The sequence below is a fragment of the Prionailurus bengalensis genome, chromosome C2 (assembly GCF_016509475.1).
Source record: "Prionailurus bengalensis isolate Pbe53 chromosome C2, Fcat_Pben_1.1_paternal_pri, whole genome shotgun sequence".
Taxonomy (NCBI): Eukaryota; Metazoa; Chordata; class Mammalia; order Carnivora; family Felidae; genus Prionailurus; species Prionailurus bengalensis.
Window position 1 is genome coordinate 17917228 of NC_057350.1, and position 18095 is coordinate 17935322.

Here is an 18095-nt window from a genome sequence, read left to right on the forward strand (position 1 = left end):
TTTGGCGGGGCACCTTGGGTGGCTCAGTCGGTTAAGCGTCCAACTTCGGCTCAGGTCATGGTCTCGCGGCTTGTGAGTTCGAGCCCCGTGTCGGGCTCTGTGCTGACAGCTCAGAGCCTGGAGGCCGCTTCAGATTCTATGTCTCCCTCTCTGTCTGTCCCTTTCCCGTTCATACTCTGTCTCTCTCAAAAATAAGTAAACATATTAAAAAAAATTCCTTTGGTGATTCATGAAGGTCGGTTTCAAGATCATCATCTCTGACCCAGACTGTTAAATGTCTTACACCCATAATATGAATTCATATCCCTATAGTTAGATGCGTTATGATGTATGTGCATGAAATGATCCCTCATTTTTCACAGGAAAGCATTTGCTAAGTTACTAACAGTTTTATTTCTCACAGTGAATGGTATGCAGCAATTTAAAATACTGTTTATCTAATTTGTAAACAGGTGCTGCATTTAAAACTACCTCTGAAATTGGCCTTCACATATGTGTGACATATTACTGAAAACAGAAGTTAACATCCACCTTAAGTCATTTTGAAAATACTTTCTCTCTTCATTGTAAAATAATACATTTTCGTGGTGCCTGGTGGCTCAGTCAGTTGAGCGTCCGACTTCGGCTCAGGTCATGATCTCACGGTTCGTGGGTTCGAGCCCCGCGTCGGGCTCTGTGCTGACAGCTCGGAGCCTGGAGCCTGCTTCAAACAAATTCTGTCTCCCTCTCTCTCTGCTCTTTCCCCGCTCATGGTCTGTCTCTCTCTCTCCTTCAAAAAATAAATAAAAAAGAATTTGAAAAATTTTAAGAAAAAAAAAATAATACAATTTCATTTAAAAACTGTGACAAATAAGATCACCCGGAAATGCCACCATCTGGAGACCTGTGGGTCTGCTGAAGTATACCCCACTTCACTTTGCACACATATACACACTCACATACTCACACACATATATGAAAATAGTAGTAGATACCCAAATGCAAAATACAGGTTTATTTATACATGTGACTACATATGCTATTTATATACGCTCACACGCACAAACCACAGAGTGCATATTCATGCTATTTTATAGCTAGTTTTTAAAATATATACTATTTTTGGGTGTGATTCCTTTACTTCAAATGTATTCAGTATCTTCTAGTAAGTACTTTGCTCTGACTTCCCCAGACTCCTTTTCTGCACTAATATGTTTGTGTCTATTTCAATATCTGACAGTTCAACACACGATAGGGCATGCTTTTCAACCACAAGGAGGTTTGGATGTCAAGTGTAGACTTTCAAATGCATCACTAGAGTAACAATTATGCCACCAAGAAGGATCTCTGCCATCTTTTTTTTTTTTTTAAGCTTTGTAAAATGTTTATTTATTATTGAGAAACAGAGAGAGACAGAGCATGAGTATGGGAGGGGCAGACCAGAATCCGAAGCAGGCTCCAGGCTCTGAGCTGTCAGCACAGAGCCCAGGGCGGGGCTTGAACCCACAAACCGCCAGATCGTGACCTGAGCTGCAGTCAGATGCCCAACCGACCGAGCCACCCAGGCGCCCCAGATCTCTGCCATCTTGAGCTTGCTCATTTTCTGCACAAGGGACACGTCCCACATGCGAAGTGAAACGATCATTTCTAGCAATGTAAAAAGGCGAGACGATACCATGGGAACATGCTCGGGATACAGAAAGGGAGAGGACGACCTTGGGTCTCCTGGCACATTCGGAATTAGGCTCAAGAGAGAAAGTGCATAACTGAGATTTATCTCAGATCTTCCTTCTGCCGATATGTCGAGGATGTCTCGGTTAGATACTCCTGGGAACTATGCTTTTTCGGTTGTTTGTTCATTTCTCGATGTACTGTCCCGATCAAACTCAAAACTCAACAAATTAGGACTTGCTCTCTTACCGTGCAAACCAAACCACCTGGGCACAAGTATCTCCCGCCGCTAACGTGAGCCTTGTTATTCAGGTGACGGATGGGACCGAATGCAGGCCGTATAGTAACTCCGTGTGCGTCCGGGGGAAGTGTGTCCGGACTGGCTGTGACGGCATCATCGGCTCCAGGCTGCAGTATGACAAGTGCGCAGTGTGCGGGGGAGACAACTCCAGTTGCACCAAGGTGGTCGGGACCTTCAATAAAAAAAGGTGAGGGGGTAGAAAGAACCCTTGCCCTTACGTGCATGGGACAAAGCTTTAGCCTTGAGAAACTGAAAGGGTGACTCATGCTACGTCACGAGCCATCCGTGGAGGGATCCAGCATGGCTCCAGTAACATAGGGTCCACTTGAGAACCGGGGAGGGAGATGAGAAAGCTCTGGTTGCAGAGCCGGAGCTCTTGGTGCCTCTGGTGGCAAATAAACCGCAATGGCTCTGATCAGGGTCAAGGTTTTGCAGAGTGGGAACACCCAGAAGGAAAAGTCAGTGGGGTCCCTGCTAGCCATCTTGCTATTTCTGAAGCATCTCTTATTTCGGAAGCATAATTTAGGGAAGGATGGCCAGTTTGCATCATAACGATTTCATTTTACAAAGGATTTTTCATTAGGCTGTATTTTCCTTGAGAAGACCTGTAAGTTAACTGGGGTGATGGAGACAGCAATCCCATTTTATAGTGACCTCTGCAGGTTTAAATCTTCTGTATGAAAAAATATATGCAGTAATGTCTGCTTCCTGTCATGGTCCTTGATTATGCTTTTGTTTTAAGTATGTAAATGTGTAAAGTATCCAGTTTTGGGGGGCGTCTGAGTGGTTCAGTCCATTCAACGCCCAACTCTTGGTTCCGGCTCAGGTCCTGATCTCATGGTTGGTGGGTTCGAGTCCCGCATCGGGCTGCATGCTGATGGTGCAGAACCTGCTCAGGATTCTCTCTCTCTCCCCCTCTCTCTGTGTCTCAGTGCCTTCCCTGCTCACTCTCTCTCTATCAAAATAAATAAATAAACTTAAAAAAATGATAAAAATAAAGTACCCAATTTTTGGCATGAAATATTATGTTATCAGCTAGGAGGACGGAGCAGGCTAAAAAGTCTGCTGGAATGCAGGACTGTCTTTCCCCTTTCTCAAACCACTCTTTTGCTGAGTAGTGTTGGCCCGGTACGCATGCATTCTTGATGTGTGTGCTGTATTGTCTTTACCGGCAGGTAATATGCAAACCCGATGAACAATAAGGATTTATTAAAATAGTCACATGCCATGTTATTATGAAATTATCTTTGATATAATAAAAAAATTGTATGTCTGCAGAATCTATTCTGAGTTAAAAGATGCATTACTAATCTTGTTTGCTAGCGATTCATCGGACTGTATTGAGCCATCTCTGTAAAAATACCCTGCATGTCAATTACATACTGCATTTGTATATATTGCCAAGGTGCAAGACACCTTAGAAATGATGAAGTATACGTTTTTGTTTTACAGATGAGGAAACTGGGACTCTGAAAATGTAGGGCTTACCTAATTTTGCAGGGTTGTTAAATACTAAAGCAAAGGCTATGCCTTAGGTCATAAGATGAGAAGGCTATCTTGTTTAAAAAAAAAAAAAAGGAAGGGGAAGGGAAGAAGTTCAAGAATCAAATAAGAAATAAAATACCTTATGTACTATATGCTATGCATTTTTCCTACATAAGCTTAGAAGCCACTTTTTAAAGTACTAAATTTAGCATTTTGTCTCTGTATTGACACCAATATCTGCATGTTCATTGTCACATGAAAAGATGAAGAAATTCACAGTAGCGACAAGTGGTGGGTGACACAGCAGCTTGTCAGTTGATTTAACCAAGATTATATCGTGTGGTATGACTGTTGAACTATTCCAGATAAATTACCTTGGTCAAATGTGACATATGAGAAAGGACATTGATCTTGGAGCTCAAATCTTGACAGTCAAGCTCTGACTCAGTGACGAACATCATGTGATCTTTGAAGAGTCGCTTTTATATTTTTTTTACTATCAGAATTCTTTTTTTTTTTTAATGTTTACTTATGTTGGGGAAAGAGAGAGACAGAGACAGAGCATGAGCGGGGAAGGGGCAAAGTGAGAGGGAGACACAGAATCTGAAGCAGGGGCCAAGCTCTGAGGTGTCAGCACAGAGCCCGACACGGGGCTCGAACTCACGATCTGTGAGATCATGACCTGAGCCGAAGTCGGATGCTTAACCGCCTGAGCCACCCAGGAACCCCTACAATCAGAATTCGTGAGAGTAGAATGGAATTAATAGTAATTATCTTGCAAGTTAATATTGCTGTGTGCATCAGAGGAGATGATGCATATTAAAATATTTCAGCAAGCTCACACCTCTTGATAAATACAACCCTAATCTTAATTCACTCCTCCCTCAATGTTCCTCACCTCAGTAAATAGCAGCTCCATCCTCCTCTTACTCAGTATCAGGAGAGTAAGAGAATCATATTTTATTGAGGCCCTAAGAAATCAAGGCACTAGGCTTCCTACCTCCCGCTGCCTTGGGAAGGTCAGTCTCAAGACCTCCTGCAATGGCTGATAATCCCAAGTTATTCTCACGAATACGAGGAACGCTAAGGAATAAGGATTTAAAACAAAAAAAAACAAACAAAACAAAACAAAAAAGCTCTCCTACCTGATTCCCTTACCCTTCATTCTTTATTTTCTTGACATCCTGTTCGGCGTCACTTAAACTCTGTATATAATCAGAACGTATTTTCCTGTAACGTTTATAAAGTATGACTGGCAGAGGTAAGGGTGTCGCACATGGGGATGTTGGGAAAGGAGCATAAAGTAAGAGTAAGGGGCCATGGCTTTGGAGCCCAGCACTGCCACCGGCTCTGGAGTGCACCTGTTCAAATACTTTAATATACTTCCGCTTTATATGCTTCCTACGTAAGATGAGATATCCTCTCCAATACCCCTCCAGGTTATGTTTCAAGCCACGGTAGGTTTGCCTATGATCTCTTGATCCTAGATATTTCAAAAAAAGTAAGTCCCGTAACAAATTCTAAGGCAAAATGTATTACAAAAATAAAAATAATGAGTCCAGTTGGATGGGTAAGCAGTATCATCAGCCTTGCATCTTCTTTCTCCCAACACAATAGAAAGTGGCAGTCGCTGTCCATCAGATTCCCAACACACAAAAGGATTTCCCTGGGGAGGAGCCCCTCTCTGGATTCAGAGGAAATGCCTGGGCAGGGCAAATACCTTAGGGATTTTCAGGGTACGAATTAGTTGCCCCATAACCCCTCAACCTGAGTAAGAATTTAGCAGCAGATCATTAAATTTCACACACACCACACTACACGGGCAATTTGTTTCTATTCAAATAACTAAGAAAGTAAAACATATGGGGACCTTATTATCAAATTACTTACGGAGGCAGAGATTTTCACAAAGATGACTCCTTACACGTAGAGTCTCTTGGTGCTCAATTAGCATTTCTGTCCTGGCCTTTTTCAAAAGCTGTGGATATTGGAGATATTGATGCCTTTGCCCATATTCTGGAGCATATGATGGGTCGTTCGAGACCTACCTTATTTGTCACCCATCACATAACCTCATAACCCATCACATAACCTCTGTCGTAAGTTTCATGGACACAGCATTTGAGGAAATTTGCTATGGCATCAAAGATTCACTTTTTTGTTTGTTTGTTTTGATGATACTAGTCAGCGATGGTTACCCACTTACAGAATTTTACATTCCATTGGTGTTCTGCTCAAATAATCCAGAGTTCTAGTAGAAATAGAAACAGAACTTCTACTGTGTCTCTAGTTCAGCAGTTAAATCCGTGGTTCCCCAACTATTCTGCACATTTGGAACGACTCCCAAAATCCTACTGTCTCTTCCCATCCTGACAGATGGGATTTAATTGGTCTGGGGTCTGGGGATTTAAATTTTTAAAAGACCTCTGCTTGATTTTAGTCTGCAGACAAATCTGAGACTCGTTAATTTAAAGATTTCTGTGAGACTGAGGGCGGATTTTTGTTAGTATTTACACATATCCCATTTTGTGGCAAAAGAACATAAAGGAGCTTTGTAAAGAGGATAGGATTTGGTAAGAGTGTGCAATGTGTTTGAAAATCTAAATAAAGTTGGTGTACGTTTTAAAACGAAGGCAGGTTGTGAACATCATCCTAATTTTGAACATCACAATAAAAATGTATATACTCTCATAGTCTACTCACAATTTTATTTTGTTATAAGGAAACTAATTTTTGAAGCCAATTTTTAACTAATCTCTTCACTACATTAAAACGTGTGAAGACAAGGTAAGACTTTTAGAGAACTCGTATTTGTTTATCCGTTTACTAAGTGTTTACTTATTTTTCCTTCTTTGTCTCCCTCTCTCTCCTCTGTGGACATTCCTGCTTCCAGTAAGGGTTACACTGATGTGGTGAGGATCCCCGAAGGGGCAACCCACATAAAAGTCCGACAGTTCAAAGCCAAAGACCAGACTCGATTCACTTCCTACTTAGCCCTGAAGAAGAAAAATGGTGAGTACCTTATCAATGGGAAGTACATGATCTCCACCTCGGAAACCATCATCGACATCAATGGAACAGTCATGAACTACAGTGGTTGGAGCCACAGGGATGACTTCTTGCATGGGATGGGCTACTCAGCCACGAAGGAAATTCTAATAGTGCAGATTCTTGCAACAGACCCGACTAAAGCATTAGATGTCCGCTACAGTTTTTTTCGTTCCCAAGAAGTCCACCCAAAAAGTAAACTCTGTCAGTAGCCACGGCAGCAATAAAGTGGGCTCACACACTCCACAGTTGCAGTGGGTGACAGGCCCATGGCTCGCCTGTTCCAGGACCTGTGATACGGGCTGGCACACCCGGACGGTCCAGTGCCAGGATGCAAACCGGAAGTTAGCGAAGGGATGCCTTCTCTCCCAGAGGCCTTCTGCGTTTAAGCAATGTTTGCTAAAGAAATGTTAGCCTGTGGTCATGAGCTTACGCAGAGCTAACTGGATGATTCATCGCTGATCGGTCGTGGCAAATGGTGGTGATCAGTCGTGGTAAACAAGAGGTCTACCTGAAGCACAGAAAGTCACGCTTCAATGTCATTGTCAACAGGAGTCTAATTATGGGCAGAATCTGCCCTCTGTGACCAAATGGAGATGTGCACTGCTTCGTGCGACAGTAGTGACCTTGGAATACAGAAAAACTTGGGAGTTATTGAACATCCCCTGGGCTACAAGAATGAAAAAAACACTGGTGAATGTAGAATCAGGGGACATTTGAAGATGGCAGAACAGTCTCCCCTTTGTCACCTACCTCTTATAGAATGTCTTCAAAGGCATCATAATCATTTTCATCCGTAATACACAGTAGCTTATTTTTTCTGTTTGTAAATCATTCTCCCTTGGTATGTCACTTTATATCACTTGGTTCTATTAAAAATATATATATATATATATATTTCTATAAAAAATGTTTGACCAAAGTAGGTCTGCAGCTATTTCAACTCCTTCCAGTTTCCAGAAAGAGCTGTGGATGATTTACTGGAAATTAAGAACCTGCTGCTGTTTTCACAAGATTTCACATACTTTCAGACTACAGGAGATCAGATTTTAGTCAAAAACCGTTTTGACAGGAAGCATCTTCTGCGAAATTCTAAAAAGGAAAAGGATCTCCGCGTAGCTGGTCATTTAAATAGATACACCGATCCATTTACTTAAACGTCAACTGCCTGTATTTTTTCAGGCAGCCAGCCAAATGAATGCATAATTAGGATGTAGATGTAGTGTTTGCGTGTGTGTATGTTAGGCGTATTCAAGAGTCTAAACACTAGTTTCCTCATGTTAGAATTTAAAAGGCAGAAAAACACACAAATATAAATTTTCCATTTATATCTTCACACTGCTTGCCCTTTCAGAGGCTTCCAGCTAATATCCTACCTTGTGTAATATTCGTACAAAACACACGGCAGAGAGTTTTCTAATCGCATCCGACACGTTCAACACTGGTATACCTCTTACCAGCCAGCCTTGAAAATGCATTTGTTTTCGCTTGTATGTTTTGTTCAAGGGTTCTGTTAAGACCCGCAATGTTTTGTACTTGTTGATTTAGTTTGATAGGAGTATTAAAGATCACTTTGGAGTTAGCCACATCTAGAAGTGATTATCATATATGTGGCTCTTGCAAAAGGAAAAAAAAAATAGTGGTTAATATTAATAAGACTGTTTCCACACCATACAGGCAGTGATTCTTTGCATTGTCTTTTTAAATCCAAGTATACTGATACTGTCCGTAAGATTTTTCCCAGTTGGAGAGCACTTGGTTGTACCAGTAAGTGTTTGATGAAACGGGATGATTTTTGAGAAGTTTGTTGCTTCTGTTTCCATAGCCTGTCTAGGTAGGTTGTACGTTTGGGTGTTAGATATGGAATTTTTTTTACAATTGACTGCCTAAAAATCTCTTTTTAAACGGTCAACTGCACCCCTCTACCCCATAGCTCAGAAAATCCAAGGTGTTCAAATTCATCGGGATTTCTTTTTCTTTATGAAAGATTACAAAGCCAATTGTTTTATATGAAACTTTATAATAATCATACCAAATGTGCCTATTATTAGAGATTTGCATATAGAGATATTAGGGGACAATTGTTTGAGTTCCCTTAAAGCTCACCAGAGTTTATTTTTATTAGAAAATATTTTTAATATAAAATAATTATGCAATTGATCTTGCTAGATCACATTGATTTCAGTGGGTGAGGAGAATGGAGGTCTCACTGTTTTAAGTATTTTCTTAAGAAATTATTTGGTGAAACAAAATAACGTTTTACAAAACTGTTAATCATCCTTTGGCTTTTCATCGACTGACTTTGCTTTAGACATGGTCATTTACTCTTAATAAATTATTCATTAGAGAAATGAGTCCTATATAGAGCTGGTCACCTACATTTGATGGAGGTCACCAGATATCAGGGACAGGAAACAATGCTATTCAAATCACTCAGAAAAGAATTTTGAATCATACCGACTATTTGACTATTCCAAAAGAATTAATAGCCAGGCCAACCTGACTTTTTCCCAGTTTTCAAAATAATTTTAATCAAGTAACTCAACTGGGACAAAATTTGTTTTTATCTTTAGTTGTTATATTCGTAGCAGCATGAAAAAAAAAATAATTGAAGGGCAGCCATGTTTGTCTCCTACTCTGCTTCTCTGTACTGTATTCATAGATTTTTTTAGTATGATTTATCATTTATTTTCCCCCCAAACAGTGAAGTTTTATACTTCTCATTGAAACAATCCTAGAGAACTTAAAAGGAATAAACCACTATTCCGTGCTTTTAAGGAGTTTTCTTTAGTTTTTTCATACGAGTATCAATAGTTTGAGGAATGTATGTCTATCTAAACTCCTGAGAAAAGCGATACAGACTGGAAACTGAAATTCAGAGAAAGGGAGTGTTCAATAGATCAAAGGAATGATAAAGGGAAAATCCCCTATAATGAAATCTAATTCAGTCCAGTCTAATGTTGGACTATGCATTTCCCCTTTCCATAGTTGCATCGTGAATGAAGAGTCCAGGATTCACGATGCTGAGGCTCCTTCCTCGAGGAAGAAAGTTTGTCTGAAAATGCTCAGGATAGTAAGAATCTAATCCCACAAAACTAAGCACTCCGGATTCAGTGTCACTAAATAAAGGGAGCCCAGAAGAAAATGACATCTCTTTCTTCTGGGACAGAAAAGGCCAAATTAAGCCCTGCCTTGTTGTTTAAAGGTTTCAGGGCATTGTTTTAATTTGTTCAGTAAATTCAACGTCCTTTGCCTTCCTGTGGAAACAGTTTTATCCCATGAAACTAAGAATGAAGGGATTAATCACAAACAAAAATAAAGTTGCAGCACTGAAAAAAAAATGTAATTTATTGTTTTTGCGACTGGTATGTGAATTTGTGTGATAAAAGTATTTATTCTTATTTAACAAAAATATGTGCAAATTCTATATTTAAAAAGTTTTGCTGTTGTCCTACTTTTAATTTATGCTTCATGTTTGTGTATAAAGTACACTTTGTGAGTTTACATAATATACAGCACTGGTTGCTTTTGTATTTTTTTACAGAAGGCTTTCTGCGTGAAACAGGCGTATATGTATATATTCCTCACGTATCCTTATTCTGATACTGTAGTCTTCCTCTCTAAGGAAGTTTTAAACTTACTCTTTCTTGACTAGTGGTATTCGTTACTTATAGTTACATTAATAAGTCTGTTGGGTTTCATTAATACTAGTTTTTCCAAGTCACAGATAAGAAAAACACTTATTCAAGCAACTGAAGCCTAAGTTCTCAACTTGGTGTATAGATAGCCTGGAAGCTTCCCACAGAAGCTAAGACACAGTTCAGAATCCCTGATACCAGTGATAAACGCGGACAGGGAGCTGTTGATACGTGAAATTTGTGTGCACACAATGTCCCAAGAGCTGTCAGTGATGATAAAACCAAATACTGTCCTTTGCTGCTTTAAAAACACTCCTTAAAAATTAATACCATTTATTCTCTAGCATTGGCGGGATCCTATAGTTAGAGTAAACAAATTGCATTTAAGTGATTTAAATACTAGTAATCATGAACGTTGCTACAAATATGGGGTCTCCATTGATAGAATGTCACTTTGTACTACTGCTAAAGAATCTCACGGAGTGAAAATAGGACTTGGGACAAGCAAGGACATCTTTAATCACATCAGCTTGCCTCTGACCATGATTTCAGTCTGGTCACAGTAATAAGGCAAAGCACCCTTGGATATTCAACTGACCAGATCCATCTCTGGCTCTGATGTTTCCCCCACTGACTCATTCCTTAATAACAAGGTCATTGTAATGGTTTAGGTGAGCACAGCAGCCAGATTCAATGAAGTCCAGGACTTGTGTATGACTTAGAGGTCACTCTTTGTGAAACAAGATTGGATTTAGTAATGGCCAAATTTTGCGAATAGTTTATGGCTGAGGATTGGTGAATATTACTGATCTATTTATGATTTAGTGGAGGTGATAAAAATACCTTATATATTTTTTAACATTTCAAAGTTAATAAATGAATAACCATGAGTATAGAAATGGTCGTCCAGAGCTATCATAGAGCCAGTCTATCATTTAAACACACAGGAAAGGAACTTGTATGTTTTCTCTATCATTTTTCTCATTTGCCAACACCTATAGTTTTAGATTGTCAGACCATTTTAGGTAATTAGTACACTGAAAAAAACCCAGAAAACTCCCTAATAGCCTCCTTGCTAGCATGAACTAGAGAAATGACGTCTGAAGTTATAGGATCATGAAACACATCAGTCTATAATGCATAATTATATTCTAATCAGTTAGCGCATGGGAACATATTGAAACAAGAACCTGTTACATTAGTGAGATAAAGAAACTGGAAATACACATGATGTTCAGATCAGAAAAGTATTCATCTGCCAAATGTCTTTCTGGTGTAATGATACCATAGTTCTCAATGCAGATTTTATGGGGAAAATAATGAAGGTATAGTTGCTAGAAGTTGTTGGTTTTAAAAGAGAGGAAGACTGAAATGTACATATTAGCCAACCCAGTTAATTGCACCTTCCAAATATAGTAGCACTTTAGCGATAAATTGGCTACCTGTGGTTCTTATCCTGGAGCTCCACCAACCGGTCCATGTGGACTGTCATAGGTCAAATGAAAAACCAAATGGCCCATCATCTTATAAGGCACGGCCACATCAGAGTGATCCAAAGTCTAACACTGTGAGGAAAACTGTGATTTGTAAATAAAACAGCTTATATTTTTTTTCAGTTTCTTTTTGGCACATCCAGTGTAATTTTTATCAAGGTGCTAATATTGATCAGTGACCAACTATCAAATATGTTACTTTGGACTCACTATTTTATTCTACATGATTTTTCAATTTGCAAAAAAAAAAAAAAAAAAGAACTCTTTTAAGTTTTTGGTCTAGGCGGGGCACAAGTTGATACTCAATGTTTGGGAAATGCATCAAATGGTCAGCCTGATCAGCAGGGTTCAGTGACATAAGCTATAGGTACATCCAGGATGTTTAAGGTGACATCGAAACTTGAAGAGTGTCAGGCTAGAGGAACAGACTTTTAGAGGAGTCGTGTTTCAGCACTTACTAAACCATCCGTGTTCCTTTCAAACTAACTTTTTGTTTCCGATACACAAGCTTTTGTGTGTATTTAGCCTGACTTTTTTTTTTTTAAGCTTTGCAATATTTTATGTCCATGGTAAACCCTTGACAACTCTTTCTTGGTCTTTTCTTTAACAACCCACAGCATATTAGAAACACCTCAGACTGAGAGTATAATTAGAATAGGAGATCATATTGTGTGTGACTTCGTAAGACTAGACTTTCGATTAAGAAAAATATATTGTCTCCGGATGGTGTCTTTGCGTTACACGCTCAGCCATGACATCAATGTAGGAGTTGACAAATACTGCTTCCATTTAGTATGTTTATTAGAGGAAATCATGCACATGCTTTGTAAATAGACTGCAGATAACTAAACAGATTGCAGAAATATATTTAATTTGATGTGAGCCGTGGCACAAATTTTTGATTTCTATAGAAGAGCCTTGTGAGTAAAGACAGATAATAAACCTAAGTGGGTATGACGGAGATTTTTATATCTTGAAACATGATTTCAAGCCAGAGTAAAATACCGAAGATTTTCATGTCGTTGTATATAAGCAGTAGAATGTGACCTGCTTATTATCTTCAATTTGTCAGAAGTGATGGTATGTTTCAGTAAATGTAATGCAGTTGAAAAACCAAAACTCTTGGAAAACTAAGACGGGTCTTGTTTAAAATGTCTCTTCCGCTTTGGCAAATTTTGAACCTGAATCAGCTATTGAAAGCATTACCGCGTCTTGTAGCCTGCATTCCACGACAGTTCTGTTATTCAGGTAAACCACTTGAACTGACTCGTTTGGGACCTATACTGTAATATTTTTCGTTGAGGAACAATATCCTATTTTGTAAAGCATTTCCCTATGTGTGACTTCAAACTGTAAAATTAAACATTGGCTTTGTGGTTTCAGTGGGCATAATAAATGTTAATTGTAAACTAGGTTAAAGTATGTACTGCATATAATATGTTTGAGAGTTGGAAAATAGTGTCCATTTATTTTTAATTTTCTCATAAGAGTAGGACCAAGCCAGCTCTTTTTTTTTTTTTTTAATTTTTTTTTTTCAACGTTTATTTATTTTTGGGACAGAGAGAGACAGAGCATGAACGGGGGAGGGGCAGAGAGAGAGGGAGACACAGAATCGGAAACAGGCTCCAGGCTCTGAGCCATCAGCCCAGAGTCCGACGCGGGGCTCGAACCCACGGACCGCGAGATCGTGACCTGGCTGAAGTCGGACGCTTAACCGACTGCGCCACCCAGGCGCCCCCCAAGCCAGCTCTTAAGGAAGTCCTTAAGGAAGTCCTAGGCTCTCTGCAGTTTCTACCATTCTTCCATTTGGCTTAGTACTTCTACCTTAGTTACGGGACTTTGGAATTCTTACTTCAAGTTCTTACCTGAGTATCACTCGCTAAAGTCTGTCTGGTATTGAAATTCTGATGTTAAATTAGTAACAGCAAGTAACGTAGTCACCTTCATTTTTCCTTCTTTAAAGATAAACTTATTCTAGGTAGACAAGGAAAGAGTCAACAATGCACACATGGAAATTCAAAAAGAATTGACATTCATTCACTAGCAAAAGCCTTTCCATTTGCGGAAAAACTTTATGGCACTAAGGTTCCTAAGGACGCTGATTCCTTCTAAGCCTGAAATCATTGCTATTTAGTGTGCTTCAGGTTGAATTTCTCCCATATACCAAACAATGTTTCAGAATTGTTGTGTTTTAAATGTGCCGCTTAGCAGGATATATAGATTTTGAATAAGTAATTACAAACACCTAAACTCTTAAAAGACGGTATAGAAACTTAACCATAATAATATTGCTAAGATTGGTTGGACAACTCTTTGGGTCAGGACCTGTGAGAAACATCTCACAAACTTTCCTGCATGTTTTTCTCTCCATGACCATTATAAGGTTGTTCTTAAGATCCACATATTAAAGGGGTGCCTGGGAGGCTCAGTCGGTTAAGCGCCAGTCTCTTGACTTTGGCTCAGGTCATGATCTCATGGTTCGTGAGTTCAAGCCCTTCATCGGGCTCCGGGCTGACCGTGTGGAGACTGCTTGAGATTCTCTCTCTCTTCCCCTCCCCTGCTTATGCTCTTTTTCTCTCTCTAAATAAATACATAAACTTAAAAAAAAATCCCAATATTACAGATGACGATCCCATTATAACAATCCCAGTGACGATCCCACTGTTAGTGGTCATTTTGTTGTTACCAAGTGTAGGCACTGTTATAAGCACTTTAGATATTTATTATCACTTTTCACCCTCTTGAAGCGCTGGGAGTCTTCTATCCCTGTGGAATGGGAGTCTGAGGGAAGGACTATGGGGTGAATGGCAGACTGTGTGAGATTGGAGAAGTGCAGGGAAGTGTTTAGATGCCCTATGTGTGGTGGGCCCCCTGAGTAAATCCAAGAGTAGTCCTGAAATTCCAATAAAAACAGCAAGGAAACTATGGAGAATCAGACAAGCAGCAAGAAAAGAGGCAAGTGCTCCGAGTGTACAAAGGACTGTTGTTTAAAGAGAGAGGAAAGAGAATTTGATTTAGAAAACTAGTAAATTGCCGGGAAGAATTTTAGAAAAAATGCAGTATTTAACCTTACAGTCTCCTTCACAGCTAATAATGAGCTGGTTCAGACAAGGTCACAGGCATAAAAATGGTCCTGAGGGGTGCTTTTGGATCAGGAGTGGAGTGAACAAAGATGGTTAGAAACGGCACTATAGACCCTGGAAAAGTCCAAATCACCCATAATTCCTGGGTTCTGTGGGAATCTTTCTGGATAGCTCATTGTTTTGTCTGCTCAGTTAAACTCCTATCTTCCCACAGAACGAATGACTACGTGTCCCAATGCAGACACAAGCGAAGGGTGCACCTTTATTTTTCTCAGTTTCCCTCCGTGTCCATCTCCCAAGGTGAAGAGAAGCAAATCTCAGAATGATCAACCACCTGGGTCGTTCCTAGAAATAGAGAAAGATACAGAGCAGCCCCAGGGCCACATCTAACATGAATTCATGAATTCGGCTGTAATATTCGGTTTCTCTTTTCACCTCCAGATGCCCACAGCACCTTGTCTCCCTATTTCAGCCTTCGTCAGGGTTGGCCTCGAATTGCAGGTACAGACTTTTGTTGCGGTGGTTATTCATTATTGAAAACATCAAAATCTTGGGGAGCAGGAAAGCGTATTTCTTAATCACTTGTAGGTGGGCTCATTTCAAAGACTCAGCCATGCTCTGAGCCTAGACATTGATAAGATTGTGGGGTAATATATGGGTGTTGCTTTAAGCTGCTAAATGTGTGACAATTTTTATGGTACCTACAGAGAATGAGAACACAGGTGAAAACCAGGAAGGATCCCCATCTACAAGGGATTATGAGAAAGGCTATTAGCTTAGACGCTTAAGTGGAATGAATAAGGTTAAGACCCAGTTATTGGGGCTAGAATACAAGGGGGGAACACAGGACAAACACAGAATCTGAGTTATTAGAACTCACACAAAGTTGTGGAATGAGACTCCCATTTAAGCTAACTGACATAGAGTCACTTGGGCTGCTAGAGGATAGGTCCATATATACACTCAGACTCAAGGACAGACTTAGTTAAAATCTTGGTGCGAAGTCAGAATCACAGTGATAAGAACAAGCACAAACAGGTTTCAAAGAGATAGGAGCGGATGGATGGGAAAATCTACTGCCCGCAGCAATGTTTTCCAAAGTGTGGCTAAGAAATCCCTTGTTGCCATAAATAAATGTAGAGGTTTTCACCAAATAAGTGAAAATTTTAATAAGAATGTTCTGATTATATATTGCTATTCACAGGCCATCCCCAAACTTAGTGGCTTAAGACGGTGGTTTATTGAACTTCATGATTCTGTGAGTCAGGGTTCAGTTGAACAATATGTCTACTCCACAGGTCAACTGGGGTCATTTGGTGAGATGCATCAGGCTGGACTGGAGTGGAGGGGCTAAGATAGGTTCACTCACACACCTAATGTCTTGACAGGTGCATTCAGAAGGTCAGGGTCAGCCCTGCCCTTCCCTTTTTATGCAGTCTTAGGCCTTCCCCTGTGGTATCTTCACCAAGTTGAGTTTGCTTACAAGGTGGTTCTGGGTTCCAAGAGTGGGTGTTACCAGACTACCAGATGGAATCTACTAGCCTTCTTATGGCTAAGACTTGGAAGTTCCAGAATATACCATTTTAACACAACTAATTACAAATTTCAACATGTGGGGTGCCTGGGTGACTCTGTTGGTTAGGCATCCGGCTCTTGACTTCAGTTCAGGTCATGATCTCATGGTTCGTGGGTCGGGTCCTACGTAGGGCTCTGCAGTGGTAGTTCAGAGCCTGCTTGGGATTCTCTCTCTTCCTTTCTGTCTGCCCCTCCCCTGCTCACATGCTCTGTCTGTCTCTCAAAATAAATAAACAAACACATTTTTTTTTTTTACTATGTGTGAATTGGCAACACTCAAAGACCTTTTCTTGATTCTTCCAAAAGTTAAGAGATTGTACAATATGCCATTTTTGTAAGTTTGGTTAATCAACCTTTAAGGTTAATTTTTCTGGCTAACCTGTCATTTCTACACACATAAAAATGGAGGTTTTTGTTTCAGAAACAACACTGTTCAGAATCAGAGAGGCATAAGAGTGAACAAGCAAGTGGAAATCATTACCCTTTATATTTATTTCTGTATAAAATAAGCAAGCTACAGACAAGGAGTCGCATAGTCTTATAATTAACTTGGTGTACCGGCCCTGACTCTGGGGAGTCCCCCGGGTTGGGTGGGGAAGATGAATTGATTTTTATTGTTTTTTTGTTCTGTTTTCCCAATCTGCATGCCTTTCCCTAAAATAACATTTCAACATGTCTAAAACGTTGTTCTATGGGACCACAAGTGCCTGACTTAAGAAGGCCCCAAATTTAATGTTGTAAAGACAGGTTTTGGTATCAGTGGTACATGTGGACTTACATAAATAATAAACCTTTATTTTCCAAAGTATATTATGCAATATATACGCTGTATGCAATAGCGTACATGTGGACTTACATAAATAATAAACCTTTATTTTCCAAAGTATATTATGCAATATATACGCTGTATGCAATAGCGTAATAAATTGTTCAATCACCTTCAAGTCATTTCGTGAGCCAGTAAAGCCCCTCTATTATAGGATAAGGACTCAGAAAATGAGCTGTTAAGGAGTTACAAATAGCACATTAATTCAACTATCTGTAATGCAATGATCAAGTTCCCATTCCTTTAAAGGGACACACATCACTCCTAATCCTACCAGTTCTTCTGTCATTGGTCCTACAGGAGACCAGATTATGGATGAATCGGTATATAAATCCATCAGCACGGATTTTAGAAGGTATGTACTGTTGAAAATGAATCAGAAACTTTTTTTCTTTTTCTTTTATATATTTTTGAAAAATTTTAAATGTTTATTTATTTTTGAGAGAGCAAGAGGAGGGGAGGGACAGAGAGAGAGACACACACACAGAAACCAAAGCCGGCTTCAGGCTCTGAGCTGTCCGCGCAGACCCAGTGTGGGGCTCAAACCCACAAACTGTGAGATCCACCTGAGCTGAAGTCGAGTGCTTAATGAATGAGCCACCCATACAACTCTAGGTCGGGAGCTTTAAGAAAGGACTCTTGGAGGGGCGCCAGGGTGGCTCAGCCGGTTAAGCATCCGACTTCGGCTCAGGTCATGATCTCGTGATTCGTGAGTTCGAGCCCCACATTGGGCTCTGTGCTGACAGCTCAGAGCCTAGAGCCTGCTTCAGATTTTGTGTCCTCTCTGTCTCTCTCTCTCTCTCTCTGTCTGCCCCTCCCCCAGTCGAACTCTGTCTTTCAAAAAATGAATAAACGTTAAAAAAAATTAAAGAAAAAAAAGAAAAGAAAGGACTCTTAGATGTTGTATCTTCCTCCTCGTGAAAGAACAAAACCATTTTAATATTGGTAGAGTGTCTCCGGAGCCCATGATTTTGTTCCTATAATCCAATAAAGATA

At 39.9% G+C, this 18095-nt stretch overlaps 1 protein-coding gene across 1 annotated transcript in view; it reads left to right on the forward strand.

The window, feature by feature from the left end:
- Positions 1 to 13027, forward strand: part of ADAMTS5 (ADAM metallopeptidase with thrombospondin type 1 motif 5) — a 51004-nt gene extending 37977 nt beyond the window's left edge. Inside the window, 3 exon segments of the mRNA XM_043593797.1 lie at positions 1963 to 2138; positions 6330 to 6648; positions 6650 to 13027. Coding sequence (XP_043449732.1) covers positions 1963 to 2138; positions 6330 to 6648; positions 6650 to 6898 — 744 coding nt within the window. The 3' untranslated portion in view covers positions 6899 to 13027.
- The last annotated feature ends 5068 nt before the right edge of the window (positions 13028 to 18095 follow it).